The 21352-nt window shown below is 37.9% G+C and overlaps 2 protein-coding genes across 3 annotated transcripts; one reads left to right on the top strand and one right to left on the bottom strand.

Annotated features, from left to right (window-relative positions):
- The first annotated feature begins 574 nt into the window (after nt 1–574).
- On the top strand, nt 575–17659 carry LOC122053321 (MAP3K epsilon protein kinase 1-like). Its single transcript, XM_042615325.1, is given in 24 exon segments — nt 575–1052; nt 1153–1287; nt 4341–4361; nt 5587–5660; nt 5751–5841; nt 5917–6000; nt 7896–7997; nt 8723–8854; nt 9300–9371; nt 9453–9559; nt 10665–10779; nt 10954–11250; nt 12173–12451; nt 12582–12626; nt 13176–13355; nt 13544–13627; nt 13629–13720; nt 13805–13888; nt 13981–14768; nt 15353–15747; nt 15841–15975; nt 16512–16918; nt 17023–17137; nt 17252–17659. Coding segments are annotated over 24 exon segments (4071 nt in total). The 5' UTR covers nt 575–992; the 3' UTR covers nt 17429–17659.
- Nucleotides 17660–17966: 307 nt separating this feature from the next.
- LOC122053319 (transcription factor bHLH63-like) lies at nt 17967–20253 on the bottom strand. Of its 2 annotated transcripts, XM_042615323.1 has the most exons (7): nt 19577–20253; nt 19259–19495; nt 19066–19131; nt 18902–18970; nt 18747–18818; nt 18424–18651; nt 17967–18337 (listed from the first exon to the last, which is right to left on the bottom strand). In XM_042615323.1, exons 1-7 carry the CDS (start codon nt 20153–20155, stop codon nt 18278–18280), a joined length of 1311 nt encoding a protein of 436 aa, XP_042471257.1. In that variant the 5' UTR covers nt 20156–20253; the 3' UTR covers nt 17967–18277. The 2 variants fall into 2 exon arrangements, with proteins under 2 accessions (XP_042471257.1, XP_042471258.1); XM_042615324.1 differs by lacking the exon at nt 17967–18337 and having other exon boundaries at nt 18459–18651; nt 18747–18834.
- Nucleotides 20254–21352: the final 1099 nt, after the last annotated feature.

The raw sequence follows: 21352 nt of genomic DNA, 5'->3' as shown, positions 1-21352 counted from the left end.
AGCCGAGTGGGATGACCGCTCGGCCTTTGTCTCTTCCTGCCTTATGAGCATCGGAAACTCGACGTTGGACCGAGCTGTCGAGATGCTAGGTCGGCTATTCCTCCTGTTGATCAGGAAGATAATTCGTCTGGTCGAATGTCTGTCGGGTGTTGATCGCTTTGACCTCCTGTCGGACGGCCCCCCTCTTACCATCGGATCAATGATAAAAGTACGCTCTCTAATCATCTACCACTTTTACTCTTGCATGTATATTCTCTACTGTCCTTCATTCACTTAGTCAAATTTGGATTAACTTGAGTATTGGAGGGTTTTAGCCAAGACTTTCTTTGATTTCGAGAGTTTGACATTTTATTGACTCACCTACATATACATATGATTAAAAAAGAACTTTTCCAAAAAGTAAAAGATCCATCAAGCCATCCTACCCAGAGCGCCGGATCAACTGCCATTGGAATGAGAATGCTCGGCCTACAATTTTATTTTACTACCCAGAATTTTACTTGCTTTCAAGCCACTCCTTTTAAAATTTGGGGGTAATAAATTCGGGTCGGACGGAGATCGATGGGATGCGTGCCTACAATCCGGAGCTCATGAGCTGTGAACAATGGCGGATTCACAACGAGATTTGATCGATCGAAATCTTCACCGCGGGGCGAAGCTAATTTAATTCGATACGCGTAGGAGCGGCACCCGTCCCCTTCCTCTTTGGCCTCCATCAATTCCGCAGTACCGTCCATCTCGCATTTGCTATTCCTTCTCGTCTTCGGTCGATCCCCTTCCCACTCTAGATCGAGCCTTCGGTGGGCTCGGGGGGGGAGGAGGGCGTCCGACGTGGCTTGCGTTGAAATTCCCCTGGAACCTAAGCCTCCTCGCTAGGGTTCTCCCGCACGGCCGAAGCAGGGGGGCTCCCGTCAATGCGGGCGATCCCTTTACGGTTCTTCCGGCTAGGGTTGTGGGCTTGCTCGCCAAGGCCTTAAGGCTGCGGGGCGAAAATGTCTCGGCAGGCCCCTGTGACTCACTTTCACAAATCGAAGACGCTCGATAACAAATACGTGGGTGTTCATCAACTCTCTCAGTAAACAAATTTCCTTTTCTTTTTAACTTGTTTTCTAATTCGGTTGTGTCGTGAATTGCCTTTTGATTGAGGTTCAGATGCTTGGGGATGAAATTGGAAAGGGTGCGTATGGACGAGTATATAAAGGCCTGGATTTGGAAAATGGAGATTTTGTGGCGATTAAACAAGTGTCGTTGGAAAACATCCCACAAGAAGATCTCAATGTCATTATGGTATGTTATTTTTTTTCTCTCATTATGGTTGGGTATGCCCCTTAATTTTAGGGGAGTACCAATCTTTTCAATTGAAATCTATATTAGGAGAATTTTGCTTCTATATCGTGCATGCTTGCATTGGTTAATTTGGAAATCTTCCTATATGCTTCATTGCAAAATAATCATAGATATGAAAGTTGCTTAGAGAGGCATTTGTGTTCGTCGAACAAAGTTGTAACATTTTTTAATCTAGCCAATGATAAAGTTGAGCTGTTCATTGGCATTTTTTCACCTAGCTATTTTGTTTTTCTTGGTAATGCATAATTGCAAATATATTGACTAAAAGTATAAACATCTACGAGAAACTCTTGCTTGCTGAATGCACTGCCGTTGATATGTGCTAGCATGGGGGATTGATATCCTGTTGTATTGTTAATAACTTGTATTTTAAGGTCATGGCTACTAAAGATTTTCATTTCCCTGCATCATACGCTGGTGGTTTGTGATGATGGAAGAGCTACTAGGACAGGAGATATGCAGTGGCTGAGAGGTGAATGGTAGGGAGGGGAGAGTGGTTGGGTTGAGGGACTAGGACTACATACACTGTATTCGTAGCAGAAGCTGGGGACATGATGTCGTGGGAGCTAAGTAGAAAACCATAGCATGGGAACGAGTGGGAGGAGTAATGGGACATGAAGAGATGATAATTTGTGGTGCTAATAAGTGGGAAGTCCTATACATACTAATGCCAATGGCATAGATTTTGTATTTATTTATTTCTAATTTTATTATTTATGCTTGTAAGTAAGGATAAATGTGGAATCCTATAGGGTTAAAATATGTTATAGAGCAATATAGCAAGGCGGAGTCCATACAGTGTTGTAACTAGTCAATATGACAAAAAAGGCGATTCGCTCGTCTCCAACACTCCCGCCAACCTGTCCCTAGGCCAATAGATATGAGGTAAATCACGGGTGACTACTAGCTATTAGTGCAGGTGGCCAAGACATAGGGGAAGACATGCTCGGACACGCTGAGTTTCGACCCAAGTCAATATGTTGTAACTGTTAGGGTCGATTTGTGCTAGAGGGGGGGGGGGGGGGGGTAATAGCTCGTCACGCTTCGTTGTCTTGCTTTGATGATGATGATATGCAGCGAAAATACACACAAAACACACTCACAATGCTAACACGAGGATTTACGTGATATCCACCTCAAGAAGAGGTGACTAATCCAAGGATCCACACATGACATGCTCATCCACTATGAAAACACTCCTTTATGGTAACTACCAAAGGCGGAGAAGCCTTATACAAATTCTCAATACAACAAGAAAAGAAGAATAAGCTTATACAATAATAAATCTTACAAGATTTGCACAAATGAGGAAACCCTAGCTTGCTTCTTCTCCTTGTGGAACACCTCTTGATCTTGGAAGTGCAACAACACTTTGCTCCAAGAAGCTTCAAGAACTGGCAGAGAGTTGTGGAGAAGCTCGTGTGAAGATCGGGAAGAAGCTGACGAAAAACTGCCGAAGGAATCGCTCGCCAACGACTTTAACCTGCCCAACGGTCACATCCCAATCGATTGAGGAGACTTGAATCGATCGGTTGATTGATTCAGAGCGCCTCTGTGCTCGCTGGAAGCTGCCTGAATCGATCAACCGATCGATTCAGTCTTTCTCGCGATCGCGCGAGAAAATTAGCTGGTGCCCAATCGATCGGCCGATTGATTGGGCAGCTCTTTGTGCTCGCGACACTTGCTCCCAATCCATCGGCTGATCGACTGGGCTTGGGTCAATCGATCAGCCGATTGATTGCCCCAAACTTGACTTGCCTAAACTCAAGTCCAAGGTTCCCAAACCCAACATCCGGTTAACCGTGACGGGACTCTTTCTTCCTAGCATCTGGTCAATCTTGACCTGCTGAGACTTCTTCACCAAGTGTCCGGTCAATCCTTTGACCCACTTGGATTTTTCTCCTTGTGCCAAGTGTCCGGTCAATCTTGACCCATTTGGACTTACCGTCTCGTGCAAAGTGTCCGACCCTCCATAACCCACTTGAACTTCCACTAGATGTTCGGTCACCCTTGACCCATTTGGATTTCCTTGTGCCAAGTATCCGGTCAATCCTTTGACCTACTTGGGCTTCCCAACACCAGGTGTCCGGTCAACCTTGATCCACTTGGATCTCCACGTGCCTGGCTTCACTCACCAGGTCTTTTCATCTGCCTAGTTTCACTCACCAGGTCTTTTCATCTGCCTAGCTTCACTCACTAGACTTTTCATCTACTTGGCTTTTAGGACTTTCACCTAGCTTCACTCACTAGGGTTTTCACCTGGTTTCACTCACCAGGATTTTTCAACCGCCCGGCTTCACTCACCGAGATTTTCACCTGCCTTGCTTCATTCACTAGGTCTTTCACCTGACTTCACTCATCAGGATTTTCCAACTGCCTAGCTTCACTCACTAGGTCTTTCACCTGACTTCACTCACCAGGATTTTCCCTTGCCTAACCTCCAGTTAGGGCTTTCCCAGTCAAGTATCTGGTCAAACCTTTGACCTACTTGACTCTTTTTCACATCTAACTGATCAATCCTTGACCAGAGGGGAATTGTATCAACAATCTCCCCAATCAGACGATTGCATATGCAATCTCCATGTATTGTCAAACATCGAAACCCAAACATCAAGACTCAAGCTTGAGCCAACTCAAGTTTAGTCAACCTGATCAACCTAACCCAGGGGATATTGACTAGTCAATATGATATATATGTGTGTGTGTGTGCATGTGTGGAATACATTTTTCACATGTGGGAAATACTTATTTCCTTGGATTTCAGGTTTCAAGGCAGTCAATCTGTTTCCTTCTACTATTAGCCTTTAGTGTATCATTACTTTTGATTAAACATGTTATATAGATATTTGTACATAGTATAGCAATAACGTAGAGAAGCACAAAGTTTTACCTACAAATTCCTTTTTTCTGTATTAATGGGATTTTTCCTATATGCCCTAACTCTTTACTTTGTCTTTTTCATAAAATTGTTGGCGCCGTCACATTTTGTCTAGCAAGAAATTGATCTACTAAAGGTAACACTATATTGTCTGTTATTTTTTGTATTTTATTATCATCATGATATGAAATTTTATTGTGTTTCTGTGTAGATAGCTTTGTTTTTTGTAGTTTGCAAAACTGGTGGTTATGATGTAAATTATTACCACATACTTTTCATTCAATTTCAATTTTTGAGACTCAATCCTATTTCATCTACTTTAAGCTTTCTTTTTCTCTTTCCAACTTCGTCCATCCTTTTATCATTCTTTCTGTTTCTTATATACATCCTTCAAACTGAAATAGGGAAATTTCTCTTAATTTATCTGTGCTCCTAATTCTGTTATGTCATGCCACATTATGTTAAAACGAACACTTTGTTTGCATGCATTTCCATTTTATGATTGTTATTAATTGTTGTTCCCTGTGATTCCATGTCTATTGCCGCTTGTATATGCCCTTTAATCTAGTCCATTTCCTTAGAAATCAACAATTGATATACCAGTAACCTACTTTTAAACAGATATGCTTATAAAAGTCATGTTATGTCCTATGGCTGGCATTAGCAAAGATTGGCATACAAAAGACAAGCCTTATTTACCTCTGAAATACATCTCTGTATAGCAGCTTTATTTGCACCAATGGCTAACTCATTTCATATCTGAATTCTTGGAGGTGTATAATACTGCTTCATAGTTGACACTCTAAAGAAGAAATCTATGTGGAACCTATAGTAATTTTTGGTTAACTTTTTAATCTGTACTGACTACTTTGCAAATGGATTGACACCATTAAGAATTTGACTATGAGAAATGAAAGTTGTCCTTTCATTGTTAAAAAGACAGCAATAACTTGTAATCTTAGCTATATGGCATCTCTTTTTTTTCAGCTTTTCTTAAATAGAAGAATCTAGAAATTGTTGCCATGTGTCTCAATCTGCAATCTCATGGGATTGTCTGGCTCAGACAACTGTCTTTTAAGAGGAGAAATTGTAAAAAGAGAATTTATATTGTTGATTGAATTAATAAAATAATTGGATGAGGTCCTCCTTTGCATGGTTTATAATAATCTGGCCTCGTAAGAGACAATCAAATTAGATATATAGGAAATAATAAAGTAAAAAAAACCAGAATATAATACAAGAAATCATATTGAAAACCAAGTAGAGAAACAGTGAAATTGTATTCATTTTTTTTTTCTAAAGTGGTTTTATTTATTTTCTTTGTAACTGATTCTATTCAAACTATTCATTTGTTACTTCAGAATCTCAACCACAAAAACATTGTCACATACCTTGGATCTATCAAGACGAAGACTCATCTGCATATCATTCTTGAGTAATTACCTACTGATATCATCTCTAATCTTGCTTTAAATTTATTATAATTTACCTCAATATTCTTATTTGCCTACTCGATTTTATTTAGGTATGTGGAAAATGGTTCTCTTGCTAACATTATCAAGCCAAACAAATTCGGACCATTCCCTGAATCATTGGTGGCTGTTTATATCACTCAGGTTTGCTTGCTATTTGTGTAGTTCTATATTTTTTGTGGTGAAAATAAGGCTTAGTCTGCAATAAACTATGCATAGGTCTTGGAAGGTCTAGTCTATTTACATGAGCAGGGTGTGATTCACCGAGACATCAAGGGTGCAAATATCTTGACTACCAAGGAGGTAGTATTTAAACACATCTCTTTCTTTTAGTTTTTCATCTAACTTTGGTTCACTATAAGTAAACTGAATCTCTTTTTTGTATTATCCTGAAAGACGTCCCTGATTAACTCTTTAGTTTTTGTTAGTAGATCCATCATAATGCACTTAATGCTACTGTTGAGTCATTTCCACTTGTATTTTATACAAGTCATCTATTGTCAGGCTGCAAAACTAAACTTTGATGCTCAAGCAACTAAAGTGGATGTTGTTCAGAAACTATAACTCAATTCTCTATCAATCTTGATCCTCTGGTGGATAGACATATTGTAATGTTCTCATCAGAAATTGTATAATGATTGTTTGTTTGCAAATTTGCCCATTCCAAATTCCAATGCTATTCAGATTCCTCTTGGGCATCCCATTTGTGTCTTGAACCCTTTTTATCCATGTAACAATCATTTGATTATATGTTGATAGTCGTGTGACTCTTCAATCATATAAAACTTGGCGAAAGGAAAATGCAATTAAATTATCATTAGTATTTGCACCCATGTGGAACTTGTTAGTCATATCCATTTTTTTCGTTGATACCTAAAGGTGGCATAATATTAAATTTACCCCCAACTTTATATTACCTTGTGAACATATTTATTCTTACGAAATACTTAAGCAAAACTGATACATGTTTAACCATTGTTTGGTTCATTTACACAAATTGAATAGTATAATTTTTTGCTAATGCACGACAATTAGTCTACCCAATGTATTATCGGTGGAATGTACAAGAGTTAAGTACTTGAGAATATATTTGAAGTCTTAGTACAGGTTAGACTACTGCAATGTTCTAATTCTAATCAATCTAACCACAGTTTCGACATTTTGAATAACTAGGGATGACTCAGCCATGCCACCTGCCTAATTTGGATTAAAGTAGTACCATTGGATAGACAAATTGGATTGACTTATCCATATTATACCTAGATTTATGAGTCCCTATAGATACTCCTAGTATTAGTTTTTAAGTTGGGTATCCATTTATTATACTTGAAGAGGAGCCTTGGCGCAATGGTAAAATTGTTGCTTTGTGACCAAAAGGTCACGGGTTCGAATCCTGGAAATAATCTTTTGCAAAAAGTAGGGTAAGGCTGTGTACAATAGATCCTTCCCCGGGACCTCGCATGGCGGGAGCTTCATGCACTCCTTTTTTTATCCATTTATTATACTTGGGTAGGGATTGGGTTGAAGAATAAGAAAAAGATGAGTTTTTTTTGTATTGGGTTAAGGCATGAGGTACTTAATTGAATTGGATTCATTTAGTACCAAAAATATATGACTACTTGAACCACCATCTTCTCTGTGAATAGCAATTGGAAAACCTAAGTAAAAAAACCATGTTGTCCTTTGAAGATCTGTTATTCCCTTCTCACCATGCAAGTGAAATTCATCTCAATCTTATTAAGTCCAAGGAATGGTTATGAGGATAAATGATCTCGTATCTCATCTGTCAATCAACACTTCAACAATGGAGCAAGGAATTTGTGGAAAACTTGTCTCTATTGGTAGCTATTAATTTATTATATAATTTGGTTCATACTTCATACATTTGCATACCACTTGTCTGTGCCCTTATAACTTTTACACATGAAAGCATGGCTAACTTTTTCTGTATGTTTGCTGTATCTACATTGCCAATGCTACTTTTGCATATATGCAATAATGCTATTTCACATCTCGTTTCCAGTACATGCATCATGAATGTATCCTTGCTGAAGTTGGGGTTTTCTGTGCTGTTTATGACCATCATGACTGTTACATAACTGTAATTGATTCATGCCACAGCCAATATCCCTTAGGATTTTTGGCTCTGTGATCGTATGTTTTTGCATTGGTTTAATGTGCTTGGGAATTCTACTTAGGGCCTTGTTAAACTTGCTGACTTTGGAGTTGCAACCAAGCTGACTGAGGCGGATCTCAATACCCATTCAGTAGTTGGAACACCATACTGGATGGCCCCTGAGGTAAAGTACCATATTGCTTTGTTGAACTATTTGAAATTTTGTGTTAGCCAGGGGCTTTCTAGATAATAGATCTCTTGTTAAAAGGGAAAATGAAGCGATTCAAATGAATACAAAGGGGAACATTCTAGCAGTTTTGGTCTTTGTTAGTCAAACTTAATGATTAGTGCATGTTTGCCTCTTATAAAATCACAACTTTTTTCTTCTGGTTTAATCAAAACTAAAGTACTATTGGAATGGAAAAATATAAAGTTTTTATAATAAATATTTCATACATTCTTTTAACTGGTCCTCTATAAGAGAATATATTGCCGAAATGCTCTATGGAGTAATGAAAGCTTTGCACTGACCTTTGCATGATTGAAGCCATATTCCCTTTAATTGGTACTGAATACCAAGTTATTCTCCACTAGTTATTCTGGAAGAGAATGTCTGCTTAATCCAGATTTTAGTTATCTATGTAATTTATCAAGTTTATGCCTCTGAAATTTATTATTTGAAGGTCAAATGGAGAGGAAAAGAAGCTCGTTTGTATGATCTAGTGTATGCATTACTAAGAATAAGGAAAAAAATTTGGCTAAAGAATTTGAATGGATATGAAATTATAAGTTTTTTTTCCTAAAGTTATTTGCCAAATCATGTGTTGGATTTTTTTTATTCTATTGTTCCTAATTCTAAACTTTAGATTCCATGTTTCAATGAGGATGATAAAACTTCTTCTCTTTCAGGTTATTGAAATGTCTGGTGTTTCTGCTGCATCAGACATCTGGAGTGTTGGTTGCACTATCATTGAATTGCTGACATGTGTTCCACCTTACTATGATCTGCAACCAATGCCTGCACTTTTTCGGATTGTTCAGGTTTAGACTGTTAGATTTTTTGTATTATTTGTTTTACCAACAAGGATATTCTAGAATTCATCTTTGTTACATTTTAGTAGATCATGGATTTGTTCATATTCGTTCACTTTTGTCCTTTTAATTGCTGCATTAATATTGAAGTTAATGGTGGCATGAGATCAACATAGCCAATTTCAAATATTAAGGACACATCTTCTCGTTGCTAATTTAATGCATCCTACATGATATGGAGAGCTTGTCGTCAACTATGACTTATGTTGGTATTAATTTTTTTATGAATTTGCGTCTTCTCTGTTCTCTTGGTCCTTGAGATGTGTACTTGCAAGTTTTGCAAATCTGCATGTGACTCATTGTGCAATATAATGAAACAACATATTGCTACCTATAATATATGATTGCTTGGTTTTGATTCTTCTGTCCTAATTGAGCTGTCATGTCATATCAGGATGTGAATCCTCCTATACCTGAGGGTTTGTCACCTGACATTACTGATTTTCTACGTCACTGCTTCAGAAAGGTAAATTGACTTAAGACCTAGACAAATTCTGGTGAATGTGACTGCTAATGGTAATGCAATCTGTTAGAGAACTATTTTCAGGATGCAATGCAACGACCTGATGCTAAATCACTGCTACTGCACCCATGGATTCAAAACTCAAGGCGCACTTTGCATTCCAATCTGAGACAAACAGGTGCAAGTATAAGGTGATAATGCAAACTATCAGTTGTTTGAATTTGGATTCCTTGACAACTGTGAATGCAGAACTGATACTTGAATTTTAGCATTTTTAGTTCCATATATATCTTTCGGTTTTCCTGCATATTCACATGAGAAGTCTACACTACATAAAGCAGGATGATTCTCTAAATTAAATAATGATTTTTTTAAAATTTAATTATACGTAATATTATTGTGCAAGTGGTAAAAATGTTACTATTTCTGAGATATAAGCTTGGATGAACCAAGATGATCAGAATTTTGTTCAGGCCTTACTGGAAGCAAAGACAGCAGAACTGAGCTGCACCAATTTTATGATTGAGTTGTATTTGGTACTCTGCATGAAAAATTCCAGATTCTGGATTGTTTTAGAGTTCCAATAAAATACATATAGTTTTGGCGAGAACAGATTGAGTTTTCTTTAGCTGATCAAATGCTTGATGAATTTTGGTGTCTGGAAATTTTGGAATTGATATTTCTTAGTTAATTTCCTTATGGTGATATGTTGTCCTATGCAACAGACCCGTCATTGGGGCTCCTGTAGAACCTAACCCCCAAGGATGGCATCATTATGCTTTCCAATCAAAGGGGGATACAAAATGATGATATTGTAAATGGTTTAATGGGTTTTGCTGCAGGTAGTTTACCTAAGTAGCTGTAGTTAATTATAAATCTTTCTCATAAAATTATTTACCACCAGCACATTACTTGGTTTTCCAAATTCAAGTCGAAATTCATAGTTTCAGTGTGCTTGTCAATTATTTGTAAAACTTGTGAGAAACAAAGTTGATTTACTTCATTTTACCATTGCACCTGCATTTTCTTTTATCTTATGCATGATTTCCTACGTCCAACTTTTTGCACTAAGAGTTAAATCTTTCTTGAAACTAAACTTTATAAACATAAACAAAAACTTAGGTTTCATTTAAAAATATGCATAAGAATATGTTGACTTCATTTTTTTTTTCTGGGTTTTGCTTTCTGCAAGTCTAGATTTCTGCGCTGTTAGTCCTCATAATAATATAGCATGAGGGATTTGGTCCACTGTAAGACCAGGTTAAGATTCTGTCTAATTATTAGCATAAATCTCAGGAATATTGAGGATGATGTTCCTGTTGATGATGGCAACTCAACTGTGGATAATCATAATGGAAGTGGAAGCACAATAGTTCAGGAGAACACAAATGGTGCATTAGATATTGGACAAGTATCTTCTTATTGTCTCAGACTTGGCTTTTTTAATTACACATTTTCAAGTATTGCCACATAATAAATAAGAGTTGAATTGATTTTGCTGTTCTTTGCAGTAATAGAAAACGTTTTGGGTTAACTTTTATAATTCTAACAGTACAGTGATATCTTTTCTTCTCTCATGATTCAGGACAAATGTAAAAATGAAAATTTGGCTATTGATTCTGTTCCATTTGAAGGTTCTGATGGACATAGAAAACTTTTTACTAAGGGTACCTTCTCAAATGGTACAGAAAGCAAAGCAGAAGACGAGCTATCTGACAAAGATCCTACCTTAGCCATCTATGAAAAGCCATCTTTAGGGCATTCTGCGACAGAAGCAGTTTCCAATTTTCCAGTAACACTGGAATGCAAAGGAGTTGAGAGTTCTGATGATAATAGTATATTCTCCTTTAGATATAAGGTTGAAAAAAACAATTTGCAGAAGGTGAGGCATTTATTTCTTGTGCTACAATATTTATGGGCATTTTTATCTTCTCAGATAGCTTCAAAGTAACTTTTTCATATATCCTTGAGTTCTTTTATTTAATTTCTTTAGCATTGCCATTTGTGAAACTGTCTAGTTCGGGGTAAAGCTTTTTGGGCAAATATCATAAGAGCGCCCCTTATGTTTGTTATCGTGAAAAGGGCGCTTCTTATTTTTGTTATCATCAAAAGGGCGCCCCATGTTGAAAAATATCAAAAGAGCATGACATTCCATTTTTTATCCAAATAATACTCTTCTTCTGGTGTTGTTATAGCAGTATTCTCTAAACTGCTATAACGTGAAACAGTTTTGAGCAAAAATTACTACAATGTGTAATAGTTTTGATTAAAACTACTACAAGCAATTTTGGTCACACTACGCCACATTATAGCAGTTTTAATCAAGTTGAAGCAATTTTCACCAAGTTGGAAAAAAGTATTTTGATATAATAATATTTCACGTCCAATAATTTTGACAAAGTTGGAGCAATTTTAGTTTACATTATAACAGTTTTGGCAAAAAAACATTACAACAAAGCTGGAACCAAGTACATTTTTTAGAATTAAAAATAGGTCTAATATTTTTTCAACATGGGTCACCCTTTTGGCAATAACAAAAATAAGGGGCCTCCTTTTGATTTTTGTCCAAGCGTTTTTTATCTAACAAATTGTTAAGACTATATGGGTCAGCTAGCTGAATTGCGTTATGATTTACCTTTTTTCATCTTAGTTTCCTTCTGCTGTGTCTTTTTTCCTTACTTCATAAATTCCATCAATTTTGTTTTGTGCCCTACAACCTTCTTACAATGTCACATAGTTTTACATAAAACAGTTCAATTTGTTTTGCTAACTTTTTTGTGTTTGCCAATGATATATTTTTTAAGGTTGTGAACAAGTCAAGTGTTCACGGAGTTGATGAGCTTAGCAGGTTTAGTGATACACCAAAGGATGCTTCTTTGGATGATTTATTTCAGCCACTAGATGGACAAAGAGATGTAGGCACTGAAGCTTCGCCCTCTTCTGCTATCCGACAAAATGACTTAGCCAAAGAGTTGAAAGTTAGGATGGCTCAGAAGCAAACACAACCAGATCACAGCAGCGGTGGGAAGCTATTTGAGATGGTTATGAATATACAAGAAGATGTGATTGATATAGATGGTTCAGTAAGTTTATCTGGCATAAGTGCATTTATCGGTTTCAAAGTGCACATATCTGCATTTTTTCTACTACTAAAAAGATTTAATTGGTAACTGGTTAACCCTTGTTTGCTAATGGTCATGTTCTTTTTTGCAGGTCTTTGATGAAAACCTACCAGCTGAAAAACTTTTTCCTCTCCAGGTGCTCATTTGTCATAATGATCAACATACATAGGATGCAAACGGACTTTTTTTTTTCCATGCTAGTTCTAAACACTTAATTAGTCTTTTGAAGCTGATTGGTTGATTAGCTTTGTTTCTTGTGTACTATGATCTTTTGTTGCTGGTTTTTTCATAAATGATATAACTCAACCATGATGGATATTTCTTTCTTCTTTTAACTGCTGGTACATTGTATGATGTATTGATGTTTCTTTACTAACTAGGCTTTAGTTGTCACATATTTGATAAATTGATGTTATGTGACAGGATGGAATTTGTTTTGTTCAACTGTCTATTAAAGACATTATATGTGCTTCAAGTATAGATATCATATGTGCTTTCGTCATATAATGTGAGCAAAATACTCCATTTATTTTCAGAAAAGGATCTTCATAGGTGCTAAAAGAATGAAATAAACATTTTTTGTTGCACGCCAAGAATATATTTCTTTGTTAGTCTCTTGATTACTGAGTTCTGATGTGAATATGTTCTTTAATTTGATAATTATTGTGTATCCTTTTCTATATAGCCTGTTGAATTTAGCAAAATAGTTGGTTTGCTGAAACCTGAAGCCTCTGAAGATGTATTATTGTCAGCATGTCAGAAGCTTATTCTATTTTTCAGTCAGCGGCCGGAGCAGAAGCATGTTTATATGTCCCAGTATGGTTTTCTTCCACTCATGGATGTTCTAGAAGTTCCTAAAACTCATGTATGTTTATTCATTTATTAATTATAATTTTCTACATGTACGTTTACTCATTTATTAATTATTTGTACCCCAGAAATTAACTTTGAATACTATCTGTTATTAATCATTCTCGAGCCTCAGTAGGATGGCCTAATAGTCTAGCACATCTGCAGTTTAGACTATAGACTGACATGATGACGATTCAGCAGGTAGTATGCTCGGCACTTCAAATTATCAATCATATTATCAAAGACAACATCGAGTTTCTAGAAAATGCATGTCTTGTTGGCCTAGATTCCAGTTGTAATGGGTTTTGCAGTGCCTGATCGTCCTAGGGAAGTCCGTATGCAGGCAGCCTTTTTTCTTCAACAGCTTTGCCAGTCCAGGTTGAGCCTGTTAATTGACTCTCTGCTATTTTACCATTATTATTAAAAACAAAAATTGTAATTGATGATATAATGTCCATGTAGCACATTGACATTGCAAATGTTCATTGCATGCCGTGGAATTCCTATATTGGTGGGTTTTCTCGAGGCAGACTATGCGAAGCATAGGTTGGTGTAGTACCTTACCTTTTTGGCTTACAACTTTCCTTATTTGGCTTGTAATTCCTTCTTATGCTTATTGTATCTCTTATGTTCTTCAGGGAAATGGTTCACCTTTCCATAGATGGCATCTGGCAGGTTTTTAAGCTTCAACACTTGACGCCAAGGAATGACTTTTGCCGCATTGCTGCCAAGAATGGCATACTTATTAGACTTGTGAACACCCTTTACAGCTTGAATGAGGCCACTCGGCTTGCTTCCAAAAATGGTGGGGTATCTGCTCCAAGACCAAGATCTGGTCCATTAGAACTGCCTAATCGATCTGACTTGCCACTGGCCAACTTGGGTCAATTTGATTCTCCTAAAGTAAGATTAGAACACCCATTTTTATCTGGAGCTTTAGAACAGCTCCAAAATCCAACTTCCCATTCTCAAAAGACAGAAGCTAGTTGCGCAACTCATTTGGAGAAACAATTGTTTGGTGGAGATAAGCCTCACACCACTTATGCTGCATTTGAAGCTGCAAAGGAGAATGGAAATTTTAGTTTATGGGATAATGAGCCTGCACATCCAGATGTTGACTTACCTAAGCATCATAGGGCTACAAGTTCTGCTGGTAGAAGCTCCACTGATAGATCTCCAAAGCATATGGATTTCATATCAAATAGTCACCCTGGTGGTGTAACTCAGTCAGTATCTCAGCCTGAACAAATTCGGCCGCTTTTGAGCTTACTTGAAAAAGAGCCACCTTCTCGACCTGTCTCAGGACAACTTGATCATGTTCAAAATTTTTCTGGATTGGGAAAACACGAAAGTATATTACCTCTGTTACATTCCTCTACTCCAAAGACAAATGGCGAACTTGAACTTTTAATGGAAGAATTTGCAGGTACTATATTTTGCTTCTCCTCCACCATGCATAATTAAAGTGAGTCTGGTCTACTTAACTTGATAGTCTGTGTTCCACTTCCTATGGTATTGTGCTTCAAAGGCAACTTATAGTTGATTTTACCAGTTGAGGAAGATGAACAAGCCATAGTAGAATATGTATAGTATTCAGATCACTAACAGTGATTTTTTTGAAACTTTAAATGTTGATTTTTCTAGTGTTAATACCTCATCTACCAACAACTGATATTTTGAATTTCCAATACATACTGTGAGTAACAAAAAATGTCTGTTAGGTATTCTGTACCCTAGCTTTTACTATTCTATTATTCTAACATTTTCATGTTTACAAACAACAATTAGAGCAACAAGTCTGGCAGTCTGAACTATCTGGGATAGGCTACATTGATCTTGTTCTCATCCTGCCCTTAAATTTTATCCGAGACTACATAACTAGTAAATTAGCCTGGTTTATGTTCTTGCTATTTAATCTGTAGGATAAAGTTCTTACAGTACTGCCACGTTTGCTTTTGTGGTTTCTTACACTGGATGAATAGGTACTCATTTTTATTGTTCGCTTTGCAGAGGTCTCCAGGCATGGACGAGAATTTGGCAATTCAGATTCCCATACCAAACTTTTTAATAAGGCAAGCAAGAAGGTTCCACCAACATTGGGGTCATCTAGTTCTAATGAAGGAACTTCTACATCCGGGTTACTGTCACAAACAATGTCTGGTGTTTTATCTGGATCAGGAGTGTTAAATGCTAGACCTGGCAGCACTACATCATCTGGCTTGCTGTCCCAATTGGTTTCTTCATCTAATGCTGATACTGCGAGGGAGTATGTGGAGAAGGTAGCTGATCTTCTGTTAGAATTTGCCCAAGCTGACTCTGTAGTGAAGTCTTACATGTGCAGCCAAAGCTTGCTTGCTCGACTTTTTCAAATGTTCAATAAGATGGAGCCTCCTATTCTCTTGAAGGTAAGTTTGAATTTCACTGAGGGCTAATAGTACCATTCTTGTTTTGGTTGAAAGACCAATTGCCTGACCATACTCGTGTATTTCCATGTGTAGATACTGAAGTGCATCAACCACTTGTCAACAGACCCACACTGTTTAGAAAATCTTCAGCGTGCTGATGCAATCAAGTATCTGATTCCTATTCTTGAACTATGTGAGGGACCTCTTATCTCTCACATACATAATGAAGTAAGTAGCTTAACACCACATAGTATGAACTTACAATCTATGTAGTGCATACATTCTACTAATGTTCGTAGAAATTCAGCAATCCTCTGTTCAAAATTTTTTCCTTTACATTTTCAAGCTTTTTGATCATTGTGTGGAATAGTTTTATAGGTCCACCCAGAATTGGTTGATCATCATAGGTATTTATTTTGTTAATGGTTCTATTGACTGCTACAATGACCTAATTTTTAGGACTAGTGCAAATTATAGATAGCAAAAAATGATGATACAAAGGTCTACTTTCTTAATATGATATTTTCTAAATCTTGTGTATCACTTGAATGTTATCTTCTCATAGGCACTGGTGCTATGGAGTTTGAAATCAAGTATTCTTGGTCATTCTCTCACTTGTGATCTCCCTCTATGTCCCTGTGTGCATGCCAATGACTTTCATTTTAGGTTTAGGGAGAAACAAGCTTTTGAAAGCTGTCTGTTTTCATGTTCTGATGATAACTTTCATATTTACATGGCTGACTTCATTGTTTCCCCCATAAAAGGTTCTCGATGCCCTTTTCAAGCTTTGTAAAATAAACAAGAGGAGACAAGAACAAGCAGCAGAACATGGGATTATTCCACACTTGATGAGTTTCATCACGTCAGATTCACCACTCAAGCAATATGCATTGCCTCTGCTGTGTGACATGGCTCATGCATCTCGAAACTCGCGGGAGCAATTGAGAGCTCACGGAGGATTAGATGTGTACTTGAACCTATTGGAAGATGAGGCCTGGGCCGCCACTGCACTGGATTCAATTGCAGTTTGCTTGGCCCACGACAACGATCAAAGAAAAGTAGAACATGCATTGTTGAGAAAGGAAGCGATTCAGAAGTTGGTCAAGTACTTCCAGAACTGTCCAGAACAATATTTTGTGAATATATTGGAGCCTTTCTTGAAGATTATTACGTAAGAAACAAAAACGCCTTTCTCATTCCTTCCTTTTCTAACCTCCAAGCACTTTAATCTCTGAAACGTCATTATTGTTATTGTATCTACAAATGAAAATGCAGGAAATCTCCTAGAATAAATACCGCTATGGCTGTTAATGGTCTGACAACATTGCTTGTTACAAGATTAGAACACCAAGATGCTATTGCTCGTCTTAATCTGCTGAAACTGATAAAGGTATTCTTCCTTACAGATGTTCAGAGAAACATTGTTCGCGGCAGTTATGCTACATATAATGTAGAACTGTTTCTTACTATAATTGCATTTTGTTTTTTTTTTTTTTTATTGCAGGCTGTGTATGAGCACCACCCAAGACCGAAGCAACTGATTGTGGAGAATGACCTACCTCAGAAACTCCAGAATCTGATTGAAGAACGGAGAGACGGCCAGCGCTCTGGTGGTCAAGTCTTAGTGAAACAAATGGCTACCGCATTGCTTAAAGCCCTACATATCAACACTGTATTGTGAATACGTGACCAAGTACTGAGTGTGTACATATATGAATTCTCCAAATGAAATGTAATATATCTGTTTTGATCTTTCAGTGAGTGTGAGTTTTAGGGTGACAGAGTGATTATAAATATTTAAGGTAGGGGCGGTCACTCTCGAAGTCAACAATTAAAATGCAACTCTACTGGTGCTGTAACATGATAATCCATATGCTTTGCAATTCACGAGTTGCTCTACCTCTTCGTTTTTTGTTTGTTTGTTTTCAAGTCTTCCTGTCACTTATTTTTTGGGATTAAGATTACAACGTTCTCGTTCGCTAATCCGATGCAATTTTGTTGCTGGTTATGATGCATAAATAATGTATAAAATACAATATTAGAACGTTTCTGTTTTTGAATCAATTTTTATTAGCAAAAGATAAGCATATTATTATCTAATTAGTACGATCAAGAAATGAACAATGATATAAACTGTTCATTACTAAACATAGTCACTCGCAACCATGACACCATGATCTCTCATCCCACATCACAACCATGACCTCTCATGGTTAATGAACCTTTCAAATAAATAAATTGATTGAAGAACTTAGAAATGCACCCCAAACAATATTAGAAAATACAAATGACTTAGCAACAAGTTTCTTGAAAGATCTCCTTGAGCATTTGAGTAAACAATTCATGCTCAAAGATAATACATTTACATAGTTTGAATGACCTTAGCTAGTTGCGTGTGGGCTGTTTGGGGAGATCCTGGTCGCATAAATCAGTCGGCATTTTCTTTTCCAGTAATTTATCAAGTTGATCCCTGGCACAGATACCTTGTTCTTTAACGTACCGATCCATGCTCAAAGAAAATGGCAATCTCCTATTTTTGTTCGACGTCTACATGAAAATTTTGGAGGTCACATTCCCAAATAGTCCCCATCTGAAACATTGATGATCCTTTCATGTTAACTTGCAATTCAAGTGGAATCTCACATCGCATTAAATTGGATAGTTCCACAAATTTACCTGAGATGAAGCAACTTCAAATCCAGCAAGGAAATTCTGGTGCGTATTGAGGTTTTGATGAACAGTTGAATCCAGCCGGTTCATGGAACTCTGTATCTCCTCCATTCCACTAGGCAACAGACAATGGAGAGAGGTTCCATGTTGAGGTCGGTTAACATATGGAGAGGGCACCCCTGAAGCCTCAAAATAGTAAACTGGGTTTTGCATTGATCCAAAATCTTGATGAATCTGGATTTTACATTAGAATAAGTTGCTTTTTTAAATCTTTGATGAAGGGAGTTGACTAACAAAGCAGAAAATTTAAAAAGATTTCATCTTGAGACCTTGGGAAGAAAATTTGCCAATTTGTTGAAGTCCAATTGCGGGTTCACAGTGGCAAGCTTCATAGCAAGAAACTACAAGAGGGAGTAACTAGATGATTTAGATGCAGCAAACTGATCCAGTTGAATAGAAAACATTGTCGCGACGACAATTATACCTCCACTTGATGCTGCAAAGACTGCACATAGTTGATGATCTCATCGAGCATGACTGCTTTTCCAGTTACCTACTCATTTCAAATGGAGAAATGAACTAAATGAATACTATCCAATGACACTACGAAATAAAGTCATTTTCTAATAGATTGTTATTTGGTTATACCTTACTGCAGCCAGGAACCAGATCTTGTAAAAGTTTCATCCTCTGGCTGATTTTCTCTCTTCTTACCTGAGAGAGGCAAAAAGAAATCATCCAAAGATTGACTAAAACACATATTGTCTCAACTATTTGATTCAGCTAGTTTGCAACCGTATCGAAATAACATCAACATGCTGCAAAGTTGAGCATTGCATACCCTCTCAGCAAGGCTGTGGCTATCAGTAGCTTCACCTCTTCTTGCTCTAACATGGATATAGTCCTTCACAATCTCAGGGGATTTGGCTTTGGCTTTCTTCCCTTTTTTCAGATCACCTTTGACTTGGCTGCTAAAAGCATCAGCTTTCTCTACCTTGGGCACAGCTTCATCATGTTCAGTTATATTCTTCTCCATCAGACAGCGCCGTTTCACTTTCCAATCTTCTTTTTCTATCACCTGAGAAAACAAAAGAAGTAAGTTTACAGTCACCTGCTTTCCACACAAGTGAAGCAGTTGACTTTGATACAAGTCCTTTACCTTGGAGTGATCCATGGCAGAAATGTCTGATCTGTTACCCTTTCCTTTGCCCTTCGGTGGAGCTTTTCGTTTCTTGATGCTGATCGCTTCTTGGTTGGCTGGATCAGACACCAATTCACCATTGTTTATGTCCAACTTCAATCCACCAGGCACCGCGATCTCCTTTCTGCAGCCCTGCAACCCAATTGGGAAAGAGTTGCTGCTGGCTGCTTTCATGATCTTTTCAGCATCAACACAACCGAGCTGCTGAGCTGCAAGACTGCTGTTTTTCCGGCCGTCGAAAATGGAGAATCTCGCAGCTCTCTCGGCAAAACAAGTATCGGAGTTGATCTGATCCAAATATGTCGGTGGAATCTGACGCTGCCGTAAAGTGAAAAGATCAATTTTCGTGGAGGCATTAAGGCGAACACCTTTCTGGTCCAACAGCTGCAATCTTTTGTCGCCCGAGTCTCCAGATGAAGGAGACGGCGCCACAATGCAGGACAGGGACGGGTCAAAATCCCCACTTGGTACCGTCGTCTGGTCCCAATTCAGGTCGAGGAGGTTGGCCGGCAGTTGGCCCCCCTCGCCGCTGTCCATCTCCGGCGATGCCCGACTCACTGAAACTCTGATAAAGGCAACACCTTTCCGAGATCTCTCCAAAGCAGAAACCAAAAAAACAATAAAAACACACCAAATTTGCCATCGAAGTCGAACGACCTCAGTGAATGAACCAGAGAAAAGCTGTGTCTTTTTCGAAGAGGATCGTCCTTCTACTAGTTTTGGCGGTAACAATAGCGACAAGATGTCTGCTTTGCTATAATTGAGATCCAAAATTCGAAATGAAGAAAGATGATCCTATGAGAGAGAGATATAGAACAGTGGAAGTAACTGCTTATGCATACCTTATAGAATTTAACTCCTTCATTAGTCGATCAAAATCCCTTCTGGTTGTTAATTTACTTGTCATTGACTAAAACTTGTTTATTGGAAATACAAAGGTGAAGTGGCTGTATCAGCCCGCTCCAAGTGTTTGTGCTAATATCTTATTCCACTAGCAGCGTCTAGGGATGGCAGCTATCATCCACATGCAACGATTTAATTAATTATATTTCAGATTACACCACAAATCTCTATTTTTTGAGTGTTGATTTCCATTTATGCTTCAGAGTTTGAGGTTTCAAAGAGAGTTGATGGCTAAATGGCTCATGTGAAAAGAAAAACAAAAGCAATAAAAGAATCAAACTTAACTAGACAATCTATATATATTTGCTTGCGGAGAAGTTCTTTCTTTCTGTTTGTTTACCCTAAAGTCAACTGATAAAGCGATGAAGGTGGAACCGCAAGAACGGATTAAAATGGGAAAGACTGATTGAGATGGCGGTTAAAGTTAAAAGGAAATCAGAGATATCAATAATATTAGTGGTGCGTTCATGCTGGCCTTAAGGCCGGTCCGGCGTGAGTGCTCGCCCGGTGCAAGAGCCCGCCACCCCGGACAAGCCGCCTATCTCAACTCAGGTATCAAGTAACATGAGCAATTGTCTCGGCCGAGCAGGGAGGATGGCTGATCAGCCATCCTTCTAAACGAGCAAACAAGGTTTTGCCTGACCTATTGTCTATCCGATCGGATCTAAGGGCCGATCGGACATATAGCTTCTCAATAAAATAATGGGAACGAACAACTAATCTCATTCCATAAGACTGAGCTGGAGATTCACCGACAAGGTGACTACGGGTTAGCTCAATGTGGGCCCACGTTACTGTATTCTTTTGAAAGTTTGGGTCGTTGACAACAGA

This window comes from Zingiber officinale, chromosome 3A (assembly GCF_018446385.1).
Source record: "Zingiber officinale cultivar Zhangliang chromosome 3A, Zo_v1.1, whole genome shotgun sequence".
NCBI classification, from domain to species: Eukaryota; Viridiplantae; Streptophyta; class Magnoliopsida; order Zingiberales; family Zingiberaceae; genus Zingiber; species Zingiber officinale.
The sequence above is the reverse complement of the archived record's forward strand: the minus strand, read 5'-3'. Positions and strand labels throughout refer to the sequence as shown.